This window comes from Petromyzon marinus, chromosome 77, assembly GCF_048934315.1.
Source record: "Petromyzon marinus isolate PM22_M1 ecotype Great Lakes invasive population chromosome 77, UKy_Petmar_22M1.pri1.0, whole genome shotgun sequence".
In the NCBI taxonomy this organism is placed as follows: Eukaryota; Metazoa; Chordata; class Hyperoartia; order Petromyzontiformes; family Petromyzontidae; genus Petromyzon; species Petromyzon marinus.
In genome coordinates this window covers 5,625,914-5,651,194 of record NC_133743.1, presented here as the reverse complement: position 1 = coordinate 5,651,194, position 25,281 = coordinate 5,625,914, and the positions used below count along the sequence as shown (strand labels likewise).

General features: G+C 53.8%; 1 protein-coding gene across 1 annotated transcript in view; it reads right to left on the bottom strand.

Annotated features, from left to right (window-relative positions):
- LOC116958418 (POZ (BTB) and AT hook-containing zinc finger 1-like) overlaps positions 1–25,281 on the bottom strand; it is a 64,347-nt gene that overhangs the window by 5,220 nt on the left and 33,846 nt on the right. Inside the window, 3 exon segments of the mRNA XM_076056733.1 lie at positions 6,449–6,512; positions 21,698–22,671; positions 24,303–24,383. Of these exon segments, the coding sequence (XP_075912848.1) occupies positions 6,449–6,512; positions 21,698–22,671; positions 24,303–24,383 (1,119 nt within the window).

The window sequence follows — 25,281 nt, the reverse complement described above, 5'->3', positions numbered from 1 at the left end:
CAACACCACCACCAACACACCAACACCACATTCAACAACGCCGCATCGTACGACATGGACAGACCACCACCACCACCACCACGACCACGACGACATGGACAGACCACCACCATGACCACCACGACCACCACCACGAGATGGACAGACCACCACCACCACCACCACGACCACGACGACATGGACAGACCACCACCATGACCACCACGACCACCACCACGAGATGGACAGACCACCACCACGACCACCACCACCACGACATGGACAGACCACCACCATGACCACCACCATGACATGGACAGACCACCACCATGACCACCACCACCACGACATGGACAGACCACCACCACCACCACCACGACCACCACGACGACATGGACAGACCACCACCATGACCACCACCACCACCACGACATGGACAGACCACCACCACCATGACCACCACCATGACATAGACAGACCACCACCACCACCACCACGACCACCACCACCACGACATGGACAGACCACCACCACGACCATCACCACGACATGGACAGACCACCACCACGACCACCACCACCACGACATGGACAGACCACCACCACGACCACCACCACCACGACATGGACAGACCACCACCACGACAACCACCGCCGCCGCCGCCACCACCACATATACAGACCACCACCACGACCACCACCACCATGACATGGACAGACCACCACCACGACCACCACCACCACCACGACATGGACAGACCACCACCACGACCACCACCACCACGACCACCACCACCACGACCACCACCACCATGACATGGACAGACCACCACCACGACCACCACCACCACCACGACATGGACAGACCACCACCACGACCACCACCACCACGACCACCACCACCACGACCACCACCACCATGACATGGACAGACCACCACCACGACCACCACCACCACGACCACCACCACCACCACGACATGGACAGACCACCACCACGACCACCACCACGACATGGACAGACCACCACCACCATGACCACCACCACGACCACCACGACATGGACAGACCACCACCACCATGACCACCACCACGACCACCACGACGACATGGACAGACTGCCACCACCACTACCGCTTAAACAAACAACATCAACAACGCGGCGTCCAAAGGCTGCCACGACTGGCGCCACCGCATAGACACAGACGACATAGACACAAGACGACACAGACACAGACATAGACACGACAGACACAGACGACATAGACACAAATGACACAGACACAAATGACACAGACACAGACGACACAGACGACATAGACACAGACGACAGACACAGACGACACAGACATAGACACAGACGACACAGACACAGACGACACAGACACAGACAAAGACACAGACGACATAGACACAGACGACATAGACACAGACGACATAGACACAGACGACATAGACGACACAGACGACACAGACAAAGACACAGACGACACAGACACAGACGACACAGACACAGACAAAGACGACACAGACACAAATGACACAGACACAGACGACATAGACACAGACGACAGACACAGACGACACAGACATAGACGACACAGACAGACGAAGACACAAGACGACATAGACACAGACGACATAGACACAGACGACATAGACACAGACGACACAGACAGAGACGACACAGACACAGACAAAGACACAGACGACATAGACACAGACGACATAGACACAGACGACATAGACACAGACGACATAGACACAAGACGACATAGACACAGACGACATAGACACAGACGACATAGACACAGACGACACAGACAAAGACACAAGACGACATAGACACAGACGACATAGACACAAGACGACATAGACACAGACGACACACACACAGACGACATAGACACAGACACAGACGACACAGACGACACAGACACAGACAAAGACACAAGACGACATAGACACAAGACGACATAAACACAGACACATACAACATAGACACAAGACGACATAGACACAGACGACATAGACACAGACGACATAGACACAGACGACATAGACACAGACGACACAGACAAAGACACAAGACGACATAGACACAAGACGACATAAACACAGACACATACAACACAGACGACATAGACACAGACGACATAGACACAAGACGACATAGACACAGACGACATAGACACAGACGACATAGACACAGACGACACAGACACAGGACGACATAGACACAAGACGACATAAACACAGACACATACAACACAGACACAGACGACAGACACAGACGACATAGACACAGACGACATAGACACAGACGACACACACAAAGACGACATAGACACAAGACGACATAGACACAGACGACATAGACACAAGACGACATAGACACAGACGACATAGACACAGACGACACAGACGACATAGACACAGACGACATAGACACAAGACGACAAAGACACGGACGACAGACTACATCGTCAACATCATCCACAGCCTGGCACCACCACGACATCAACAACGTGACATCAACACCGTGACATCAACGTGACATCAACAACGTGACATCAACACCGTGACATCAACGAGACATCAACAACGTGACATCAACAACGTGACATCAACACCGTGAAATCAACAACGTGACATCAACGTGACATCAACAACGTGACATCAACACCGTGACATCAACACCGTGACATCAACACCGTGACATCAACACCGTGACATCAACAACGTGACATCAACAACGTGACATCAACACCGTGACATCAACACCGTGACATCAACACCACGACATCAACACCACGACATCAACACCACGACATCAACACCACGACATCAACACCGCGACATCAACAACGCGACATCAACACCGTGACATCAACACCGTGACATCAACACCGTGACATCAACACCGTGACATCAACACCGTGACATCAACACCGTGACATCAACACCGTGACATCAACACCGTGACATCAACAACGTGACATCAACACCGTGACATCAACAATAACATCGTCAACATCGTCAACATCATCCACAGCCTGGCACCACCACGACATCAACACCGTGACATCAACACCGTGACATCAACACCGTGACATCAACACCGTGACATCAACACCGTGACATCAACGACGTGACATCAACACCGTGACATCAACACCGTGACATCAACGATAACATCGTCAACATCGTCGACAGACTCGCACCAATACCAACACCCGCGCCATTCACCACTAAAGCGACGGTGACATCACCACGGCGCCTGTGCCAGGCCAGGTGCACTTTTGAGTGCCGCCACGTGAAGTGTTGAAGGCTCGCTGCTGACAGGAGGTCCGAGGACAGACCCAGCAGGTGCCATGGGTTGGCAGACTGAGATGTCCGGTAGATGCACCACCAGCTGTACCCCCCCTTACAGTGCCAACTTGCTGAATTTTAGCCGCCCGGCGCTCCGCCCGTTGTTGCGAGCGTCGCTCCTCCGCCCTCCGCTGCTCTTGCTGGAGGGGCGACTGCCTCAAACTGCCCAGAGGCAGCGTCCTTCACGAGCCTCCTCCACAGAGGCCGATGCTGACACCGCCGGTACCGGCGGTCGTCGGCAAGTCCACTCAGCTCTACAACCTGCTGCTGATGCTATCGTAGGCCTTGACCAGGTCAATAAAGCAGAGATGTAGGTCCTGCTGGAACTGCCTACACCTCTGCTGTAGCAGACGGACAGAGAACATGGCATCCGTGGAGGACCGCCCTGGTCTGAAACCGCATATGGGGCTCCGCAAGCCTCTCCTCGGCGTGCCTGGCAAGGCGATGTTGTTGTTGTTGTTGTTGAATAATCCTTGCCCAGGACCTTTTCCCGGCCCCTCACACTGAGGAGCGAGATGCCCCTGTCGTCGTTACAGTCTGTGCGGTCCCCCCCCCCCCCCCCCTCTTTAACGAGGGGGACACCCCCACCAGGGCATCCTTCAAGTCCCCGCGGAACCCGTCCAGCGGTCCAGACTCCTGTTGTTATGACGTCACGTAGGCCAGTCGGGCGCACAAACGCCGCCACCCTCCCCTCTCAGCATTTCGCTTCGCGAGACCACCTCTGCCCGGCGCTTTTTCTCGTCTCAAAGACTCCGGATCACGCCGACCAATCAGAAGGGGGGTGGACCTACTTGCACCTTGCCCCATGACGTTGCCGGTCCGCAATAAAGCTTTTTTGGGGGGGGGGGGGGGCTAGATCGCGCCGTTCACGAATCCGTCGCAACACGACACCGCCAATCGGCAAAGGAAACGCGTCACGTTGACAAAAGACAAAAAAATAGCCCACTACTTTAGCCCACTACTTTAGCCCACCGGCGTGTTGACGAGCGAATGAATCCACAACATTTAACGCGCGGTTTGTTTTTTGTTTGTTTTTTTAGCACCGCGACGTTTCGCTGGTAAATTACGTCCAGCGTCAATCGTCCGGGGGGCAATTTGCCCGGTCGCGTCATCATTTAACCAAATCATGTCGTCGCTGCCCGAGGGAATTCCCCTCGTACCCAAAACCTCACAAATGCTCTGCAAACCCTGCAGACCTGTTTCCTGGGGGTCGGAAAATCGGATTGCCACGATAGGACGAGGCGCTGCAAGCAACTTTTTTTTGATGGAATCGAAGAGTTATTCGTGATTGCGGGCTACCGAGTTAAGATTCCATCTCCTCAGCAACCTGCACCTCAACAGATGGCACCTCAGGACAGCCACTCGACAGGGGGCCGAAGACTTCCTCTTACAATATCTGAGGCACCGCAGCCCTCAGCAGGGTCATCCCCCGCTTTGTCCCACGATGTTTTCCCATGCCGAGGGATTTCCCCTTCCCCCAGGACCTCAGAGAAACGCTCAGCAAATCTGCAAACCTGTTCCTTCCTGGGGGTCGGAGATTGGATCGCCGTTTTTTTTTCTTCCAATAATTGAGGGTAATAGGTGTGGCGCTGCAGGTTACTTTTTTGATGGAATTAAAGGGTGATTTGTGATCGCGGGCCACTGAGGCAGACTCCGTCTCCTCAGCAACCCGCGACCACCACCCAATCCTTGCAGCGCCTCACGGCTCTCCGAACCTCCGAGCGAAGGCTGCGGTTAAGCCTCCCCCATTCTCAGACGTTGGATTTTGCAGACGACGCTGGGGGGAGGGGGAGCCTGTTGCTTTCTCTCCACCATCCGGAACACCTCCTCCTTCAGCCAGCCTATCTGGGGAGGTTACGTACCGTGTACCCAGGTCTCGGGAGCCAGGATTTCAGGCCGGGGTGACGTTCAACAAAATGTGAATTTCAAGAATGATTCAGAGAGGTCAGGCTGTTGAACCAGACGCCATCGGTTGGCGGACACGCGCTCTGACGGTGCAGTTGCTCCGAGTCCGCCAGACCGAGTGTCGTACACTTACACGCAGAGAAGATTGTCACCTCTGTCGCCCACCCTGGCTACCGCCCCCTGCGCGTACCCAAAGCAGCCGTTGCAGCTGTTCTGAACCTTACCCATTTTCCCCTCGGCATCGGGAGGAGGGGCTTGGGGCATGACGCTAACCCCCAGCTGCAAGCGATGTGGAAATTCCCGCTTGCAACTATCCTCGGCTAGCCGAGACCAGGCCACCGTGGGGGTTTGACACCACCACAGACATGGTCAACATCACACGACTGGCACGACCACCACAGACATCGTCGACATCACACGACCACCCACAGACATGGTCAACATCACACGATTGGCACGACCACCACAGACAATCGACATCACACGACCACCACAGACATGGTCAACATCACACGATTGGCACGGCCACCACAGACAGTCGACATCACACGACCACCCACAGACATGGTCAACATCACACGATTGGCACGACCACCACAGACAATCGACATCACACGACCACCACAGACATGGTCAACATCACACGATTGGCACGACCACCACAGACAGACATCACACGACCACCCACAGACATGGTCAACATCACACGATTGGCACGACCACCACAGACAGACATCACACGACCACCCACAGACATGGTCAACATCACACGATTGGCACGACCACCACAGACAGACATCACACGACCACCCACAGACATGGTCAACATCACACGATTGGCACGACCACCACAGACAGACATCACACGACCACCCACAGACATGGTCAACATCACACGATTGGCACGACCACCACAGACAATCGACATCACGCGACCACCACAGACATGGTCAACATCACACGATTGGCACGACCACCACAGACATCGTCGACATCACACGACCACCCACAGACATGGTCAACATCACACGATTGGCACGACCACCACAGACAATCGACATCACACGACCACCACAGACATGGTCAACATCACACGATTGGCACGACCACCACAGACAATCGACATCACACGACCACCCACAGACATGGTCAACATCACACGATTGGCACGACCACCACAGACTGGGGTCTCACCTGGCACTTGTAGGGTCTCTCCATGGTGTGCACTTGTCTGACGTGGTTATTGAGGTGGTCGGGTCTGCGGGGTGGGGTGGGGTGGGACACACACACACACACGCAGAAACACACACACACGCACACACACGCAGACGAACACACAAAGACAAACAGGCACACACGGACAAACATAGAGGCAGGCACGGACAACGGCGAACAGGCACACACGGACAAACAAACAAGCGCACACACACACACAGAGACAAAGACGACCAGGCACAGACAAACACACAGGCACAGACAAACACGCAGACATCCACAACAAACGCGGACGGACACACAACAACAACAGACACACGCAGTGACACGGACAGATGCCCACAAGTACCAATACACAGACACACACACAGACACACACACAGACACACACACACACATATACACGCACAGACACGTAGACAGACACGCGTGCACACACACGGGCACACTCACACTTAAACACACACACACAAATATATGAAGAAACACACACACACACGTACACACACACACACACGCACAATTAAAACACTTCAACACAACGCACGGAAACACACGTGCACGGACACACGCAGTTACACACACACACACACACGTACGTACGTATGCACACACACTCACACAGAGACACACACAGAAGTACGCTCGCGCACGCACGCACACACACGTACACAGACACACATGCACACATATTATATTATAAGTAAACAATATATATTTAAACATCACTGTAATCCGATTGCAATCACACGCTACACTCCATTTAGTATGTGCACGAGTGTGCTTCTGTGTGCGGGTTGTGTACATCGGCGAGTGTGATTGCGTACACGTGCATTTGTGTGCGTGTGTGCGTGTGTGTGTGGGGAGCGGTAAGTGTGGCAATTTGCGTGCCGTGCTATGAATCGCGCGACCCGAGTTCGATTGATTCCCCGCTCGCGGCCACCCCAACACCGACGACGGCGATTATCTGAACCGGCTCTGGGCCTCCCCTAGGTCGACTCGGCCCACGGACGAGCACCTGGCGCGGTTGTGCGTTAACCATCGCCGCCGGCGGGGGAAAAAAAGGCGGCGGCTGGGGCGTGGTGCCGGCCACCAAACCCCCGGTGTGCCGGAGTGCCGGGGCCAGCCTTCACAGGCTGCTGCTGCTGCTGCTACTCGCTACCGACAGCAGCGCTTGCCCCCCTACGGTCTTGCCAAGGCTACACACGGGGGGGATGGATCTTTGTGCACGTGCATGAGAGCATGAGAGCGAGAGAGAGCGAGCGGTGGCGGAGCTGTTAGCGATGCACTGCGCTTACTCTTTGGCTCTATTGGGCAAAGTCACGCAGGTAAAAAAGTAAAAAAACAAAAAAATCACGACGTTTCAGGCCACAGCACAAGCGGCCTTCGCCAGGTGAAGGGACTGGACTGTCCACTCGTGTTGTGGCCTGAAACGTTGTGATTTTTTTGGGCCATTTTTTTTTGTTTTTTTGTTTTACACACCCACTACGCACGCGACTTTGCCCGAACAGAACCCAAGAGCGTGGAGGACCCCTTGCAGTCACGAAGGCTTCAAAATCTGGCGATGCACTGCGCTACTTTGAACCCGGCGGGGGAGCCGAGTTTCGATTCCCGCCTCAAGGGCCACCAACACAGAGTGGTGACACGGTCCCCCCGGCCTCTCCGACGTCTCGAATCAGCCTCCAAATAGTGCCAGTGTGCAGTGGTAAACATCGCCATTGGGGGGGGGGGGGGGAGAGACAAAGGCGGCCGGGCATACGTGGTACTGGCCACCCACCCCCCTACATAGGCGCCTACTGCTACTCGCTACTAACAGCACTTTCAGCCTGTTCAGAGGCTACACGGGATACATTTGTCTTTGTGTGTAACAGAGTGTGCATATGCTGTGAGTGCGTATATTTGTGCATGCGAGTGTACGTACGTGTGCGTGTACAAATGTACTTGTGTGTGTGTGTGCGTGTGCACACACATTCATATGCATGTGCGTGTGACATCATAGGGTTCAGTGTGAATGATCGAGAATCAAGAGGGAGGGGCTAAGTCACCTATCAATATCTTAGTGGTTCAGCGTTGAAGACTGAGAGGCTCACAGAGCCAGCCTAAGTCACCTATCAATATCTTAGTGGTTCAGTGTTAATGACCGAGGCACCTATCAATATCTTGGGGGTTCAGCGTTAAAGACTGAGAAGCTCATAGAACCAGCCTAAGGCACCTATAATTGAGCGAATCATCTCTCTAACTAGCCAATGACTGCCCTAACTAATGATCACCTTAACTAGCCAATGACTTCCCTAATGATCGCCCTAACAAGCTAAAGACTTCACTAACTAATGATCACCCTAACCAGCCAATGACTGCTCTAACTAATGATCACCCTAACTAGCCAATGACTGTCCTAACTAATGATCACCCTAACTAGCCACTGACTGCCCTAACTAATGATCACCCTAACTAGCCAATGACTGTCCTAACTAATGATTGCCCTAACTAGCCAATGACTTCACTAACTAATGATTGCGATAACTAGCCAATGACTGTCCTAACTAATGATTGCCCTAACTAGCCAATGACTGTCCTAATGATTGCCCTAACTAACCAATGACTGTCCTAACTAATGATCACCCTAACTAGCCAATGACTGCCCTAACTAATGATCACCCTACCTAGCCAATGACTTACCTAATGATTGCCCTAACTAGCCAATGACTGCCCTAACTAATGATTGCCCTAACCAGCCAATGACTGCCCTAATGATCACCCTAACTAGCCAATGACTGCCCTAACTAATGATCACCCTCACTAGCCAATGACTGTCCTAACTAATGATTGTCCTAACCAGCCAATGACTGCCCTAATGATCACCCTAACTAGCCAATGACTGCCCTAACTAATGATCACCCTAACTAGCCAATGACTGCCCTAATGATTGCCCTAACTAGCCAATGACTGCTCTAATGATTGCCCTAACTAGCCAATGACTGTCCTAACTAATGATCACCCTAACTAGCCAATGACTGCTCTAATGATTTCCCTAACTAGCCAATGACTGCTCTAATGATTGCCCTAACCAGCCAATGACTCCCCTAATGATCGCCCTAACTAGCCAATGACTGTCCTAACTAATGATCACCCTCACTAGCCAATGACTCCCCTAATGATTGCCCTAGCTAGCCAATGACTGCCCTAACTAATGATTGCCCTAACCAGCCAATGACTGTCCTAACTAATGATTGCCCTAACCAGCCAATGACTGTCCTAACTAATGATCACCCTAACTAGCCAATGACTGCCCTAACTAATGATCACCCTAACTAGCCAATGACTTCCCTAATGATTGCCCTAACTAGCCAATGACTGCCCTAACTAATGATTGCCCTAACCAGCCAATGACTGCCCTAATGATCACCCTAACTAGCCAATGACTGCCCTAACTAATGATCACCCTCACTAGCCAATGACTGTCCTAACTAATGATCACCCTAACTAGCCAATGACTGCTCTAATGATTGCCCTAACCAGCTAATGACTGTCCTAACTAATGATTGCCCTAACCAGCCAATGACTGCCCTAACTAATGATCACCCTCACTAGCCAATGACTTCCCTAATGATCACCCTAGCTAGCCAATGACTGCCCTAACTAATGATCACCCTAACTAGCCAATGACTGCCCTAACTAATGATCACCCTAACTAGCCAATGACTTCCCTAATGATTGCGTTAACTAGCCAATGACTGCCCTAACTAATGATTGCCCTAACCAGCCAATGACTGCCCTAATGATCACCCTAACTAGCCAATGACTGCCCTAACTAATGATCACCCTCACTAGCCAATGACTGTCCTAACTAATGATCACCCTAACTAGCCAATGACTGCTCTAATGATTGCCCTAACCAGCTAATGACTGTCCTAACTAATGATTGCCCTAACCAGCCAATGACTGCCCTAACTAATGATCACCCTCACTAGCCAATGACTTCCCTAATGATCACCCTAGCTAGCCAATGACTGCCCTAACTAATGATTGCCCTAACCAGCCAATGACTGTCCTAACTAATGATTGCCCTAACCAGCCAATGACTGCCCTAACTAATGATCACCCTAACTAGCCAATGACTGCCCTAACTAATGATCACCCTAACTAGCCAATGACTTCCCTAATGATTGCGTTAACTAGCCAATGACTGCCCTAACTAATGATTGCCCTAACCAGCCAATGACTGCCCTAACTAAAGATTCCCCTAACCAGCCAATGACTGTCCTAACTAATGATCACACTCACTAGCCAATGACTGTCCTAACTAACGATCACCCTCACTAGCAAATGACTGTCCTAACTAATAATTGCCCTAACCAGCCAATGACTGCCCTAACTAAAGATTCCCCTAACCAGCCAATGACTGCTCTAATGATTGCCCTAACCAGCCAATGACTTCCATAATGATTGCGTCAACTAGCCAATGACTGCCCTAATGATTGCCCTAACCAGCCAATGACTGCCCTAACTAAAGATCCCCCCCTAACCAGCCAATGACTGCTCTAACGATTGCCCGAACCAGCTATCCGGTGCCCGAAACGAGCCAATTCGCCTCCCCTGACCAACGATTTCCCTGCGACGTCTTTAACGGTCGCCCCTGACCTAGCCAGTACGTGCCCCCGCCGCTAACTCGCTTACATCTGCCCTAAGCTAGCGAGTGCCCCGACTTTCCACAGGTCCCCAACGATCGCCTGCGAAACAAGCCAGCGATCGTTCCTCACGAGCGAGCAATGCGCTCCTCCATCCCGACGGCCGCCACTCACCACCAGGCTGAGGGGGACTTGCCTGGCCATCTAGCTAAACCAGCTAAACTAGCTAAACCAGCTAAACCAGCTAAACCAGCTAAACCAGCTAAACCAGCTAAACCAGCTAAACCAGCTAAACCAGCTAAACCAGCTAAACCAGCTAAATCGCCGGCCCCCCCTTAACTAGCGGCACTGCCCTCCTAGCGACCCTGCTGACCAACCCTAACCGGCTATCACGGCGCTGTAAGGGCAACGGAGGCCCCCCCCCCCAACCCCCCCCCACTCCACTCCCCCTCCCTCTCCCCGTGGCGGTGTGCGGGTTTTTTTGGTGGGTTCACACGGGCCGTACTTACAGGCAGAGCAGGGGGGGTAGGTAGGTAGGTAGGGGGGTAGGTATGGATGTCCAGGTAACGTCGAGATCACAGGCGGTGGGGGGGGGGGTAGGGGCGGGATGAGAAGAGAGAAAGAGTTAAAGATTCCATTAGTTGCAGTGAACGGGCGAGAGTCTGCCGCGTCCGTGGCCGCAAAAAAAAAAAACTCTTTTTGACGTTACCGGGTCACGGTGAACAACCACTTGAGCGAATCGAAGAACCACCAGCCCCTCCCAAAACCCCGCCCACAACCGCACAGCATTTCCGGGGGGCCCCAAATCAAATTAACCTCGCCTGCTCGCCACACCCACCTCTACACCTCCTACCCTCTCTACCACCACCACGACCCACCACCAAAACCACAACCCGGCACTAGCTGGATCTAATTCCCCGCGTCCGAAACATCGGGGAGGCGAGCCTTCGCAGGATCGGCTCCGCGGTGATATGTCGGTCGCTTCCGATAAACAAAGCGGCTACGCTGGGCTTCAAGTGGGGTTCGGGGCGGGGAGGGGGGAGGGAGGGAGCTTACACCTGGTGATGATAACGATAGCCGTAGATTGATTTGTATTCAGGTTTTTATTGCAGCAATTGGTTCTTGGCCTTTTTTTTGCTATATTTTGCACTCTCCCCCAAGAGCTTTTATAGATCGTCAGATTCATCCTGGATTAATCAACGTTCTGATTCTGCATTGTGAATGCTGTCATGTTCTGGCCTCATAACTGGATATGTAGATGAAAGAGCTGTATAGAGTATCGGAATTCATCTTGGATAAATATTCTGCGTCTCTATTGTGAATGTTGTAGACTTTCTGCTCTTGTACCTGTACGGGACATCTATGGATAAAAGGGGCTTTATAGAGGATCAGATTCATCCTGGATAAATCAATATTCTGATTCTGTATTTCCAATGTTGTAACTGTCTGACCCCTGCACCCTCTACTGAACATCTGTGGATATAAGAGCTTTATAGATCATCAGATTCATCCTGGATTAATCAACGTTCTGATTCTGCATTGTGAATGCTGTCATGTTCTGGCCTCATAACTGGATATGTAGATGAAAGAGCTGTATAGAGTATCGGAATTCATCTTGGATAAATATTCTGAGTCTGTATTGTGAATGTTGTAGACTTTCTGACCTTGTACCTCTACGGGATATCTATGGATAAAAGGGGCTTTATAGAGGATCAGATTCATCGTGGATGAATCAATATTCTGATTCTGTATTGCCAATGTTGTAACTGTCTGACCCCTGCGCCCTCTACTGAACATCTGTGCATATAAGAGCTTTATAGATCATCAGATTCATCCTGGATTAATCAACGTTCTGATTCTGCATTGTGAATGCTGTCATGTTCTGGCCTCATAACTGGATATGTAGATGAAAGAGCTATATAGAGTATCGGAATTCATCCTGGATAAATATTCTGCGTCTGTATTGTGAATGTTGTAGACTTTCTGATCTTGTACCTGTACGGGACATCTATGGATAAAAGGGGCTTTTTATAGAGGATCAGATTCATCGTGGATGAATCAATATTCTGATTCTGTATTGCCAATGTTGTAACTGTCTGACCCCTGCACCCTCTACTGAACATCTGTGGATATAAGAGCTTTATAGATCATCAGATTCATCCTGGATTAATCAACGTTCTGATTCTGCATTGTGAATGTTGTCATGTTCTGACCTCATAACTGGATATGTAGATGAAAGAGCTGTATAGAGTATCGGAATTCATCCTGGATAAATATTCTGCGTCTCTATTGTGAATGTTGTAGACTTTCTGACCTTGTACCTCTACTGGATATCTATGGATAAAAGGGACTTTATAGATGATCAGATTCATCGTGGATAAATCTATATTCTGATTCTGTATTGCCAATGTTGTAACTGTCTGACCCCTACGCCCTCTACTGGACATCTGTGGATATAAGAGCTTTATAGATCATCAGATTCATCCTGGATTAATCAACGTTCTGATTCTGTATTGTGAATGCTGTCATGTTCTGGCCTCATAACTGGATATGTAGATGAAAGAGCTATATAGAGTATCGGAATTCATCCTGGATAAATATTCTGCGTCTCTATTGTGAATGTTGTAGACTTTCTGACCTTGTACCTCTACGGGATATCTATGGATAAAAGGGGCTTTATAGAGGATCAGATTCATCCTGGATAAATCAATATTCTGTTTCTGTATTGTGAATGTTGTTACGTTCTGACCTCGTACCCCTAATGGATATCTGTAGATAAAAAGAGCTTTATAAATCATCAGATCCATCGTGGATAAATCTATATTCTGATTCTGTATTGCCAATGTTGTAACTGTCTGACCCTCGCGCCCTCTACTGGACATCTGTGGATATAAGAGCTTTAGAGATCATCACGTTGATCCTGGCAAATCAATATTCTGATTCTGTATTGTGAATGTTGTTACGTTCTGACCTCGTACCCCAAATGGATATCTGTAGATAAAAGAGCTTTAGAGATCATCAGATTCATCCTGGCAAATCAATATTCTGATTCTGTATTGTGAATGATGTTGTAACTGTCTGACCCCTGTGCCCCGACTGGATATCTGTGGATAAAATAGCTTTTAGAGATCATCACATTCACCCTGAATAAATCAATAAATACAGTAAAGCCTTGGATTGCGAGCAATAATTCGTTTCCGGAAACGTGTTTGTAATCCAAAGCGCTCGTACGTCAAAGCGCCCGTACGTCAAAGCGCCCGTACGTCAAAGCGCCCGTACGTCAAAGCGATCGTACGTCAAAGCGCTCGTACGTCAAAGCGCTCGTACGTCAAAGCGCTCGTACGTCAAAGCGCTCGTACGTCAAAGCACTGTTACATCAAAGCGCTCGTACGTCAAAGCGCTCGTACGTCAAAGCGCTCGTACGTCAAAGCGCTCTTACGTCAAAGCGCTCTTACGTCAAAGCGCTCGTACGTCAAAGCACTCGTACGTCATAGCGCTCGTACGTCAAAGCGCTCGTACGTCATAGCGCTCGTACGTCAAAGCGCTCGTACGTCAAAGCGCTCGTACGTCAAAGCGCTCGTACGTCAAAGCGCCCGTACGTCAAAGCGCTCGTACGTCAAAGCACTCTTACATCAAAGCACTCGTACGTCAAAACACTCGTACGTCAAAGCACTCGTACGTCAAAGCACTCTTACATCAAAGCGCTCGTAGGTCAAAGCACTCTTACATCAAAGCACTCGTACGTCAAAGCACTCTTACATCAAAGCACTCGTACGTCAAAACACTCGTACGTCAAAGCACTCGTACGTCAAAGCACTCTTACATCAAAGCGCTCGTAGGTCAAAGCACTCTTACATCAAAGCACTCGTACGTCAAAACATTCGTACGTCAAAGCACTCGTACGTCAAAGCATTCTTACATCAAAGCGCTCGTACGTCAAAGCACTCTTACATCAAAGCACTCGTACGTCAAAACACTCGTACGTCAAAGCACTCTTACATCAAAGCACTCTTACATCAAAGCACTCTTACATCAAAGCACTCGTACGTTAAAACACTCGTACGTCAAAGCACTCTTACATCAAAGCACTCTTACATCAAAGCACTCGTACGTCAAAGCACTCTTACATCACTCGTACGTCAGCTGTGATCACGTGACGCTCGGCGGTACAAAGCGTGTACACGTACTGCCACTCCTATCGCAAGACCCCCCCCCCCCTCGCTCGTCTATCAAATTGATATTCATATTTAAACAACGTTTGCTCGTCTTGTAGAAAAAAACCACTCGGAGAGACCAAGCCACTCGCAATCCAAGGTTTCTACTGCATTCCCGATCCTGTCTGCAGCATGACGGGGCGCGAGACGAATGGCGATCACAACTTTCGCTAGTGCAAGAGGACCGCTCGTCCCAGCAGCATCGCACAACGCCGGCGATTCCCGCAGACGATCATCCGGATCGGGCCGCGGCATCCGGCGTAGTGGTCGCGTGGCTGGGACGAAAAACGACGGGCAGCGTTTGGTCGAGAGCGCTAGTTAGCTCCGGTGCGAAGTCGATCCGATCGGTAAAATAGGCAACTCCCGTCCGTAAGTTGCGTCGCCATTTCGGGGGACTCGACCCGGATGAAATCCGGGCGCATTTTTGGCGCCGGAGCGTGAACGAGCTCTTGCCAATTCCCCCGTGCCTCGACGCAAATTGGTCGCACAAAATATCGGCCGCGACGTTCATCCGACCCGAAGTTGCCTTGCCGCTAGGGGACCGTGCCCTGGGAGAAACCTGCCCCCCCCCCCCAAAAAAAATATATACATATCTGTGAGGGCGGCACAGCAAAGAGTGTGGACCAATCCCCATCTTTCGATTTAAAGCTTTCGTGACTGCAATGATTCATCTTCTTTGGTTCTTTCGGTAAAGTCACCACCACGTAGAATGATAATAAAATAATAAATTGATAAAATAACACAATAATATTCTCACGACGTTTCGGCCACAACACAAGCGGCCTTCATCAGGTGAAGGGGGCGAGACTGTCTGGTAGGACATAAGAAGGCTCAACTAATCGAGTCTCTCACCTTTCTGAAGAGATGCCGCGACTCTAAGCTTAAAGGCCGTATCTGAACGTGGCTCTTTCACTCCAGCGCTGTCCTACCAGACAGTCTCGCCCCCTTCACCTGATGAAGGCCACTTGTGTTGTGGCCGAAACGTCGTGAGATTATTGTGTTATTTTATTTGATCAATTTATTATTTTATTATCATTCTACGTGACTTTACCGAAAGAACCAAAGAAGACAATCCCCATCTGTTACATCTTGCTCCCTTCGAGCCGTGGGTGGGGGTCATTGAGGAGGCGCCGTACCCGAGCTCTGCCAGGAGGGGGCGGCACAGCCGAGTGTGTGTGGACCAATCCACAATCTGCGGCCGTCTGGAACGCTCTTCGCTTCCCATGTTGCGAAGCCACCGAGGGCCACGCGCTTTTAAATCATCATCGAGATTGGCAAACTCATTTCTTTAGAACTGCTTCTGTCCATTTAGCTTGTCGTCCTGTCTGTCTGTCTGTCTATCCGGGCCTCCTATCAGTGTCAGTAGAGGGACACGATGTCTGTTGCGAAGGCGATTCGATCCAAACGCAACGCTAGCCGCAAGTTGCGCTGTCAGAGCCTCGGTTAATCAACATTGAACCCCTGTAGGAGCCTTAGTCTGGCTGTGAGAGCCTCAGTTATCAACATTAAACCCCTGTAGTAGCCTTAGTCTGGCTGTGAGCCACAGTGATTAACACTGAACCCCTGTAGGAGCCTTAGTCTGGCTGTGTGAGCCACAGTGATTAACACTGAACCCCTGTAGGAGCCTTAGTCTGGCTGTGTGAGCCTCAGTTATCAACATTAAACCCCTGTAGGAGCCTTAGTCTGGCTGTGAGAGCCTCAGTTATCAACATTAAACCCTGTAGTAGCCTTAGTCTGGCTGTGAGCCACAGTGATTAACACTGAACCCCTGTAGGAGCCTTATTCTGGCTGTGAGCCACAGTGATTAACACTGAACCCTATAGTAGCCTTAGTCTGGCTGTGAGAGCCACAGTGATTAACACTGAACCCTGTAGTAGCCTTATTCTGGCTGTGAGCCACAGTGATTAACACTGAACCCCTGTAGTAGCCTTATTCTGGCTGTGAGCCACAGTGATTAACACTGAACCCCTGTAGGAGCCTTATTCTGGCTGTGAGCCACAGTGATTAACACTGAACCCTATAGTAGCCTTAGTCTGGCTGTGTGAGCCACAGTGATTAACACTGAACCCTGTAGTAGCCTTAGCCTGGCTGTGAGCCACAGTGATTAACACTGAACCACTATGTGAGCCTTAGTCTGGCTTTGAGAGCTTCGTTTAATCAACATTAAACCCTGCAGGAGCCTTAGTCTGGCTTTGAGAGCTTCGGTTAATCAACATTAAACCCTGCAGGAGCCTTAGTCTGGCTGTGAGCCACAGTGATTAACACTGAACCACTATGGGAGCCTTAGTCGGGCTTTGAGAGCCTCGGCTAATCAAAATTAAACCCTGTAGGAGCCTCAGTCTGGCTCTGCAAGCAACAATGATTAACACTGAACTCTTGTCACACTGAACCTATGATCCAAGGGATGGTGGATCACGTAACGATCTCAGATTCCCAAACCCACTGGGGCTGCCTAGTTGTTTTGGTTAAGGGTTGGCAGTACAGCAAGCGGATTCGAATATCCATCTGTGTGGCCCTTTTGAGTAATCTCCCCTCATACACAGTTTGGTGGACACGTGGGTGGGTAGATGAGTGGGTGGGTATGGAGGGTAGGTGGGTGAGTTAGTGAGCGGGTGAGTGGATAAGCAGGTAGGTGGATAGATGAGTGGGTGGGGAATGGAAGGTAGGTGGGTGAGTTAGTGAGCGGGTGGGTGGATAAGCGGGTAGGTGGATAGATGAGTGGGTGGGTTATGGAAGGTAGGTGGGTGAGTTGGTGAGTGGGTAGGTGGGTGAGTTGGTGAGTTGGTGAGTGGGTAGGTTTACTGGATTGGTAGCTGGTATATTTGACAAGGTCAATAGGCGGGGATAGGTGAGTGGTCTGTGGGTAGGCGAGTGAGTAGGAAGGTGAGTGGGTGGGTAGGTGTACTGGATTGGTGGATGGTATATATGACAGTCAACTGGTGAGGATAGGCGAGTGGTGTGGGTGGGTAGGTGAGTAAGAAGGCAGACATACAGGTGAGTGGGCGAGTAGGAAGGTGAGTGGGTGAGCGAGTAGGACGGCGAGTGGGTGAGTAGGAAGGCGAGTGGGTGAGTAGGAAGGTGATCGGCTGGGCGAGTACACAGGTTAACAGGAGACACTCACCCCCACTGCACCCCGCTCCATTAATAAGCCCACCGTAGCTCTCCCGACATCAACACCCACGCTCGGTAGCCAAACCTCCGCACACAGTGGAACTGCTGATGGCCGCAGATCATCCACGACGCTGACAAATATCACTTTGGCAATCGCTCCATTGGGATGGCAACACACGGCCCCAGTAGCAACGCAGCAGCACCCCCCCCCCCCCCCAACTACTGGGATTAATACTTGGCCGGGGACCCTCTGCTGTACTCGGGGGAGTTGTGAGACTCTCGCGGGAGGGCGTTCCCAGGGGGGCACGCTACTGCTAGGGAAAAGGGGGCGGTGTTAAATAATCCTCGCCGCTATGAAGATGCCCCCCCCCCCCCTCTCAGGGTGTCCGGACCGGGCTGTCCAGAGGACAGCGTTGGGAGTGAAGACGGCCAAGCACAGGTCGCGTCCTTTTAAGCTCAGCGAGACCGTCTTCACCCCCCAAAAAACACTCTCCTCCTGGACGGCACGGTCCCCTTCACCCGATGAAGGCCGCTTGTGCCGCGGCCGAAACGCCGTGAGAACATCACCGTGTTATTTTATTTTATCAATTCATTATTTTATTCTCATCCTACGTGGTGGTGGTGACTTTACCGAATTGAACCAAAGAAGATGAATCATTGCAGTCACGAAAGCTTAAAATCGAAATTTTGTCATCTTGGTTTTTTTTTTACCTACTACGTGACTTTACCGAATTGAACCAAGGAGCATGGGATCCTCGCAGTCCTACGAAAGCCTCTCCTGAGGAGGAGGACATATGGCGCCCGTAGTTGTTACAATCCGTGCGGCTGAAAAGAGGCGTGGGTGAGGACCACCAGAGCATCCTTCCAATGCTGCGGATCGGACAGCTTGCGATGATGTCATTTAGGGGCCAAGTCCGCGCACAGAGGCGCGCCAACCTCCATCGGCAAGTTTCGCTTGGCAGTCGCAACCTCCGCCCGCCGCTTTTCCTGGTCTCAGGAACTCGGGATGACTTCTTGGGACTTCCTCGACCAATGGGCACCTCGGCCAGCCGCTCACAGTGGGTGGGGAAACTTCATCCAATATCTGAGGCAGCCGTCAGCAGGGTCATCCCCCCACCTTGCCCCATGGTCTCGCCTGGGCCAAGGGCTTTCCGCTCCACCCCCAAAAAGACCTCACGGAAATGCTCGGCAAATCCGCAAAATGTTTCTTGGGGGTAAGAGATCAGACGACCACTCTTTCTTTCCCTTCAGGACGGCGATTGGGTGTGGACGTCGCAAGTAATTCTTTTTTAATGGAATCAAAAGAGCGATTTGAAATCGCGGGCTACTGAGGCAGACTCCCATCTCCTCAGCGACCCCGCGACCACCACCCATCATCCCTGCAGCGCCGCACGGCTCTCCGAACCTCCGAGCCGAAGGCTGCGGATCAAGCATCCCACATTCCACGACGTAGGATGCTGTCGGCAGTGGGAGTGGGCCTGTAGCTTTCTCTCAGCCAGCCTGAACCACCTCCCTTGAGGTCTGGACCATAAGCAGCTGCATGAGCCACAGTCCCGAACCTCGTCCATTTATTTCCCCTCGACATTAGGAGGGGGACGATGCCAACCCCCGGGTGCAAGCAATGATGAAATTCTCGTTTCATCAGCTAGCTTCAGACCAGGCCACCGTGGGTTTGAAATGAGGTCCCCCCCCTAATATGGACAACCGCCACCAGAGTTGGAAGAATGGCAGACACCTTACAGATGGGCAAGCCGATGGGGTCAGCGGGCAGATCAACTCCACCCACACTCCCACTCAACTCGTTCGCACGCTCCCCGACTCGCTCACCAAATCCTTCCCCCCATCACTCACTCACAAAGATCCCCTGTATGGCCTGAACAGACCGCTGGGGCAAATGCTGTTAGCGAGCACCCACACCCACACTCACACACACACTCACCTCACACTCCCACTCATCTCACACACACTTACTCACCTGACACTCACTCACCTGACACACCCCCACCCAGAACCCGTGTCCACCCCCCCTGCCACCCCATCACTCGTTCACCAACTCACTCACCCACATCAACCCACCCACACACTCGCACACACTCACACCCACTCTCACTACCCAGCACACCCACACCCCATCACTCGCTCACCCACCCACACCAACCCATCCACACTCACACCCTAACTCACACACACTCACACCCACACTCTCACTATCCAGCACCCACACACCCCATCACTCGCTCACCAACTCGCTCACCCACCCACCCACACCAACCCACCCACACTCACACCCTAATTCACACACTCGGACACTCTCACTACCCCGCACCCCATCACTTGCTCACCAACTCGCTCACACCCTAACTCACACACACACACTCACACTACCCAGCACCCCCACGCCCCATCATTCGCTCACTCACCCACACTCACACCCCAACTCACACACACACACACTACCCAGCACCCCCACGCCCCATCACTCGCTCACTCACCCACACTCACACCCCAACTCACACACGCACACACTCACACTACCCAGCACCCCCACGCCCCATCACTCGCTCACCAACTCGCTCACTCACCCACACTCACACACCCAACTCACACACACTCACACCCAAACTCACACACACTCACACCCTAATTCACACACACTCACACCCCAACTCACACACACACACTCACACTACCCAGCACCCCCACGACCCCATCACTCGCTCACCAACTCGCTCACACCCTAACTCACACACACACAATCACACTACCCAGCACCCCCACACCCACACTCACACCCTAACTCACACACACACTCACACCCCAACTCACACACGCACACACACTCACACTACCCAGCACCCCCACGCCCCATCACTCGCTCACCAACTCGCTCACTCACCCACACTCACACCCCAACTCACACACACTCACACCCTAACTCACACACACTCACACCCTAACTCACACACACTCACACCCCAACTCACACTCACACCCCAACTCACACTACCCAGCACCCCCACGCCCCATCACTCACTCACTCACTCACCCACACTCACTCACCCACACTCACACCCCAACTCACACACACTCACACCCTAATTCACACACGCACACCCCAACTCACACACACTCACACCCTAACTCACACACACTCACACCCTAATTCACACACACACACCCCAACTCACACACACGCACACTCGCTCACACTACCCAGCACCCCCACGACCCCATCACTCGCTCACCAACCCGCCCCGCCCCGCCCCGCCACGCACCTGGAGAAGCCCTTCCCGCAGGTGTCGCACACGTACGACTTGCCGACGGCTCCCTCGTGCGCCCGCACGTGGTAGCTCATGCGGTCCTTGCGCTTGAAGCGCTGGTGACAGACGTGGCACTCGAAGGGCTTCTCGTCCGAGTGGGACAGCTTGTGCCGGTTGAGGTGGTAGATGTCGCGGAAGGCCTTGCCGCACACGTCGCACGGGTGGTTCCGCTTCACCGGCGTCTTCACCCCGCCGCCGCCGCCGCCGCCGTCTTGATTGCCGGACGAGGTGGACGGAACTCCGCCCATCTGCTGCATCATCCCGCCTCCACCGCCTCCGCCGCCTCCGCCGCCTCCACCGCCTCCGCCGCCGCCGCCTCCACCGCCTCCGCCGCCTCCTCCGCCGCCTCCTCCGCCGCCCTGCGGCTTCTTCTGCCGCGGGTTGCTGGTCATCTTGATGCCCGTGTGCCGCGTCTCGTGCCGGCGCATGTGGTACGAGTCGCGGAACTCCTTGCCGCAGTAGGCGCAGACGAAGGGTCCCCGGCCCTTCTCCTTGCGGTCGACGCCGTCCACCTTCACCGGGCCGCCGCCGCCGCCGCCGTCCTGCTGCTGCTGCTGCTGCTGCCCGCCGTGGTGGTGGTGCTGCTGCTGCTGCTGGTGGCCGTGGTGGTGCTGCTGCTGGTGGCCGTGGCGTTTGCCGCCGCCGCCGCCGCCGCCCGCCGAGTCGCCGCTCGAGTCGAGCATCGGCAGCAGCTCGGGACCGCCGGACGACGAGTCGCCGCCGCCGCCGCCGCCGGCGTTGCCGGCGTTGCTGCCGCCGGCGCTGCCGCCGCCGCCGCCGGAGCCGCCGGAGCCGCCGCCACCGCCGCCCGAGCCGCCGCTGCCCCCGAGCTCCATGTCGAGGTCGTAGCTGAAGTCGACGGTGCGGTAGGGGGCCGTCGGGGTGGCCGAGTCACGGCCGGAGCGCGCCAGCGCCAGGGGGAGAGGGACCTGGGGGCGACGTGGTGGTGGTGGTGGTGGTGAGGAGGGTGGTGGTGGTGAGGGTGGTGGTGGTGAGGATGGTGAGGAGGGTGGTGAGGGTGGTGGTGGTGGTGAGGAGGGTGGTGGTGGTGAGGGTGGTTGTTAGGGTGGTGAGGAGGGTGGTGGTGGTGGCGAGGGTGGTGGTGGTGAGGATGGTGAGGAGGGTGGCGAGGGTGGTGGTGGTGAGGAGGGTGGTGAGGGTGATGAGGGTGGTGAGGGTGGTGGTGGTGAGGTTGGTGGTGACGGTGGTGGTGAGGGTGGTGATGAGGGTGGTGGTGACGAGGGTGGTGGTGGTGGTGACGACGAGGGCGTTGGTGGAGAGGTGGTGGCGAGGGTCGTGGTGGCGAGAATGGCGGCGGTCGCGAGGGTGGTGGCGAGCGGTAGCGTAGTAGCGTAGTAGCGTCATAGCGTAGTAGCGTCGTAGTGTAGTAGCGTAGTAGCGTAGTAGCGTCATAGCGTAGTAGCGTAGTAGCGTCATAGCGTAGTAGCGTCATAGCGTAGTAGCGTAGTAGCGTCATAGCGTAGTAGCGTAGTAGCGTCATAGCGTAGTAGCGTCATAGCGTAGTAGCGTAGTAGCGTCATAGCGTAGTAGCGTCATAGCGTAGTAGCGTCATAGCGTAGTAGCGTCATAGCGTAGTAGCGTCATAGCGTGACACTGCGCTGCGAACCCGGCCACCCGAGTTCAATTCCCGCTCACGGCCAAACACCGGTACCGACGACCATCTTAGCCGGTCGTGGCTCCTCCCCTCTCCCTCTCGCCACTCCACCACCTCTCACCCCCACGAGTGCGACTGCTTCATCACCTCCATGGCACATCCCCTCTCCCTCACCACCCTCTCCCTCACCACCCTCTCCCTCTCCCTCACCACCCTCTCCCTCACCACCCTCTCCCTCACCACCCTCTCCCTCACCACCCTCTCCCTCACCACCCTCTCCCTCACCACCCTCTCCCTCACCACCCTCTCCCTCACCACCCTCACCACCCTCTCCCTCACCACCCTCTCCCTCACCACCCTCTCCCTCACCACCCTCTCCCTCACCACCCTCTCCCTCACCACCCTCTCCCTCACCACCCTCTCCCTCACCACCCTCCCCCTCACCACCCTCTCCCTCACCACCCTCTCCCTCACCACCCTCTCCCTCACCACCCTCTCCCTCACCACCCTCTCCCTCACCACCCTCTCCCTCACCACCCTCTCCCTCACCACCCTCTCCCTCACCACCCTCTCCCTCACCACCCTCTCCCTCACCACCCTCTCCCTCACCACCCTCCCTCCCTCACCACCCTCTCCCTCACCACCCTCTCCCTCACCACCCTCTCCCTCACCACCCACTCCCTCACCCTCACCACCCTCTCCCTCACCACCCTCTCCCTCACCACCCTCTCCCTCACCACCCTCTCCCTCACCACCCTCCCTCCCTCACCACCCTCTCCCTCACCCTCTCCCTCACCCTCTCCCTCACCCTCTCCCTCACCTCTCCCTCACCACCCTCTCCCTCACCACCCTCCCTCACCCTCACCACCCTCTCCCTCACCACCCTCTCCCTCACCACCCTCCCTCACCACCCCTCTCCCTCACCCCTCTCCCCCTCCACCTCACCTGCGAGTGCGACTGCTTGATCACCTCCTGGCAGATCTCGAGCACGGAGCGCATGAGCAGGAACTTGGCGGCGGTCATGAGCTTACCCTCTCCCTTACCACCCTCTCCCTTACCCTCTCCCTTACCCTCTCCCTCACCACCCTCTCCCTTACCCTCTCCCTCACCACCCTCTCCCTTACCCTCTCCCTCACCACCCTCTCCCTTACCCTCTCCCTTACCCTCTCCCTCACCACCCTCTCCCTTACCCTCTCCCTTACCACCCTCTCCCTTACCCTCTCCCTTACCCTCTCCCTCACCACCCTCCCTCACCCTCACCACGCTCCCTCACCCTCACCACCCTCTCCCTTACCACCCTCTCCCTTACCCTCTCCCTTACCCTCTCCCTCACCCTCTCCCTCACCACCCTCTCCCTCACCCTCTCCCTCTCCCTCACCACCCTCTCCCTCACCACCCTCTCCCTCACCACCCTCCCTCACCACCCTCTCCCCCCTCACCTCCCCCCGCTCACCTGCGAGTGCGACTGCTTGATCACCTCCTGGCAGATCTCGAGCACGGAGCGCATGAGCAGGAACTTGGCGGCGGTCATGAGCTTACCCTCTCCCTCACCACCCTCCCTCACCCTCACCACGCTCCCTCACCCTCACCACCCTCTCCCTTACCACCCTCTCCCTTACCCTCTCCCCTTACCCTCTCCCTCACCACCCTCTCCCTCACCACCCTCCCTCACCCTCACCACCCTCTCCCTTACCACCCTCTCCCTTACCCTCTCCCTCACCCTCTCCCTCACCACCCTCTCCCTCACCCTCTCCCTCTCCCTCACCACCCTCCTCCCTCACCACCCTCTCCCTCACCACCCTCCCTCACCACCCTCTCCCCCCTCACCTCCCCCCGCTCACCTGCGAGTGCGACTGCTTGATCACCTCCTGGCAGATCTCGAGCACGGAGCGCATGAGCAGGAACTTGGCGGCGGTCATGAGCT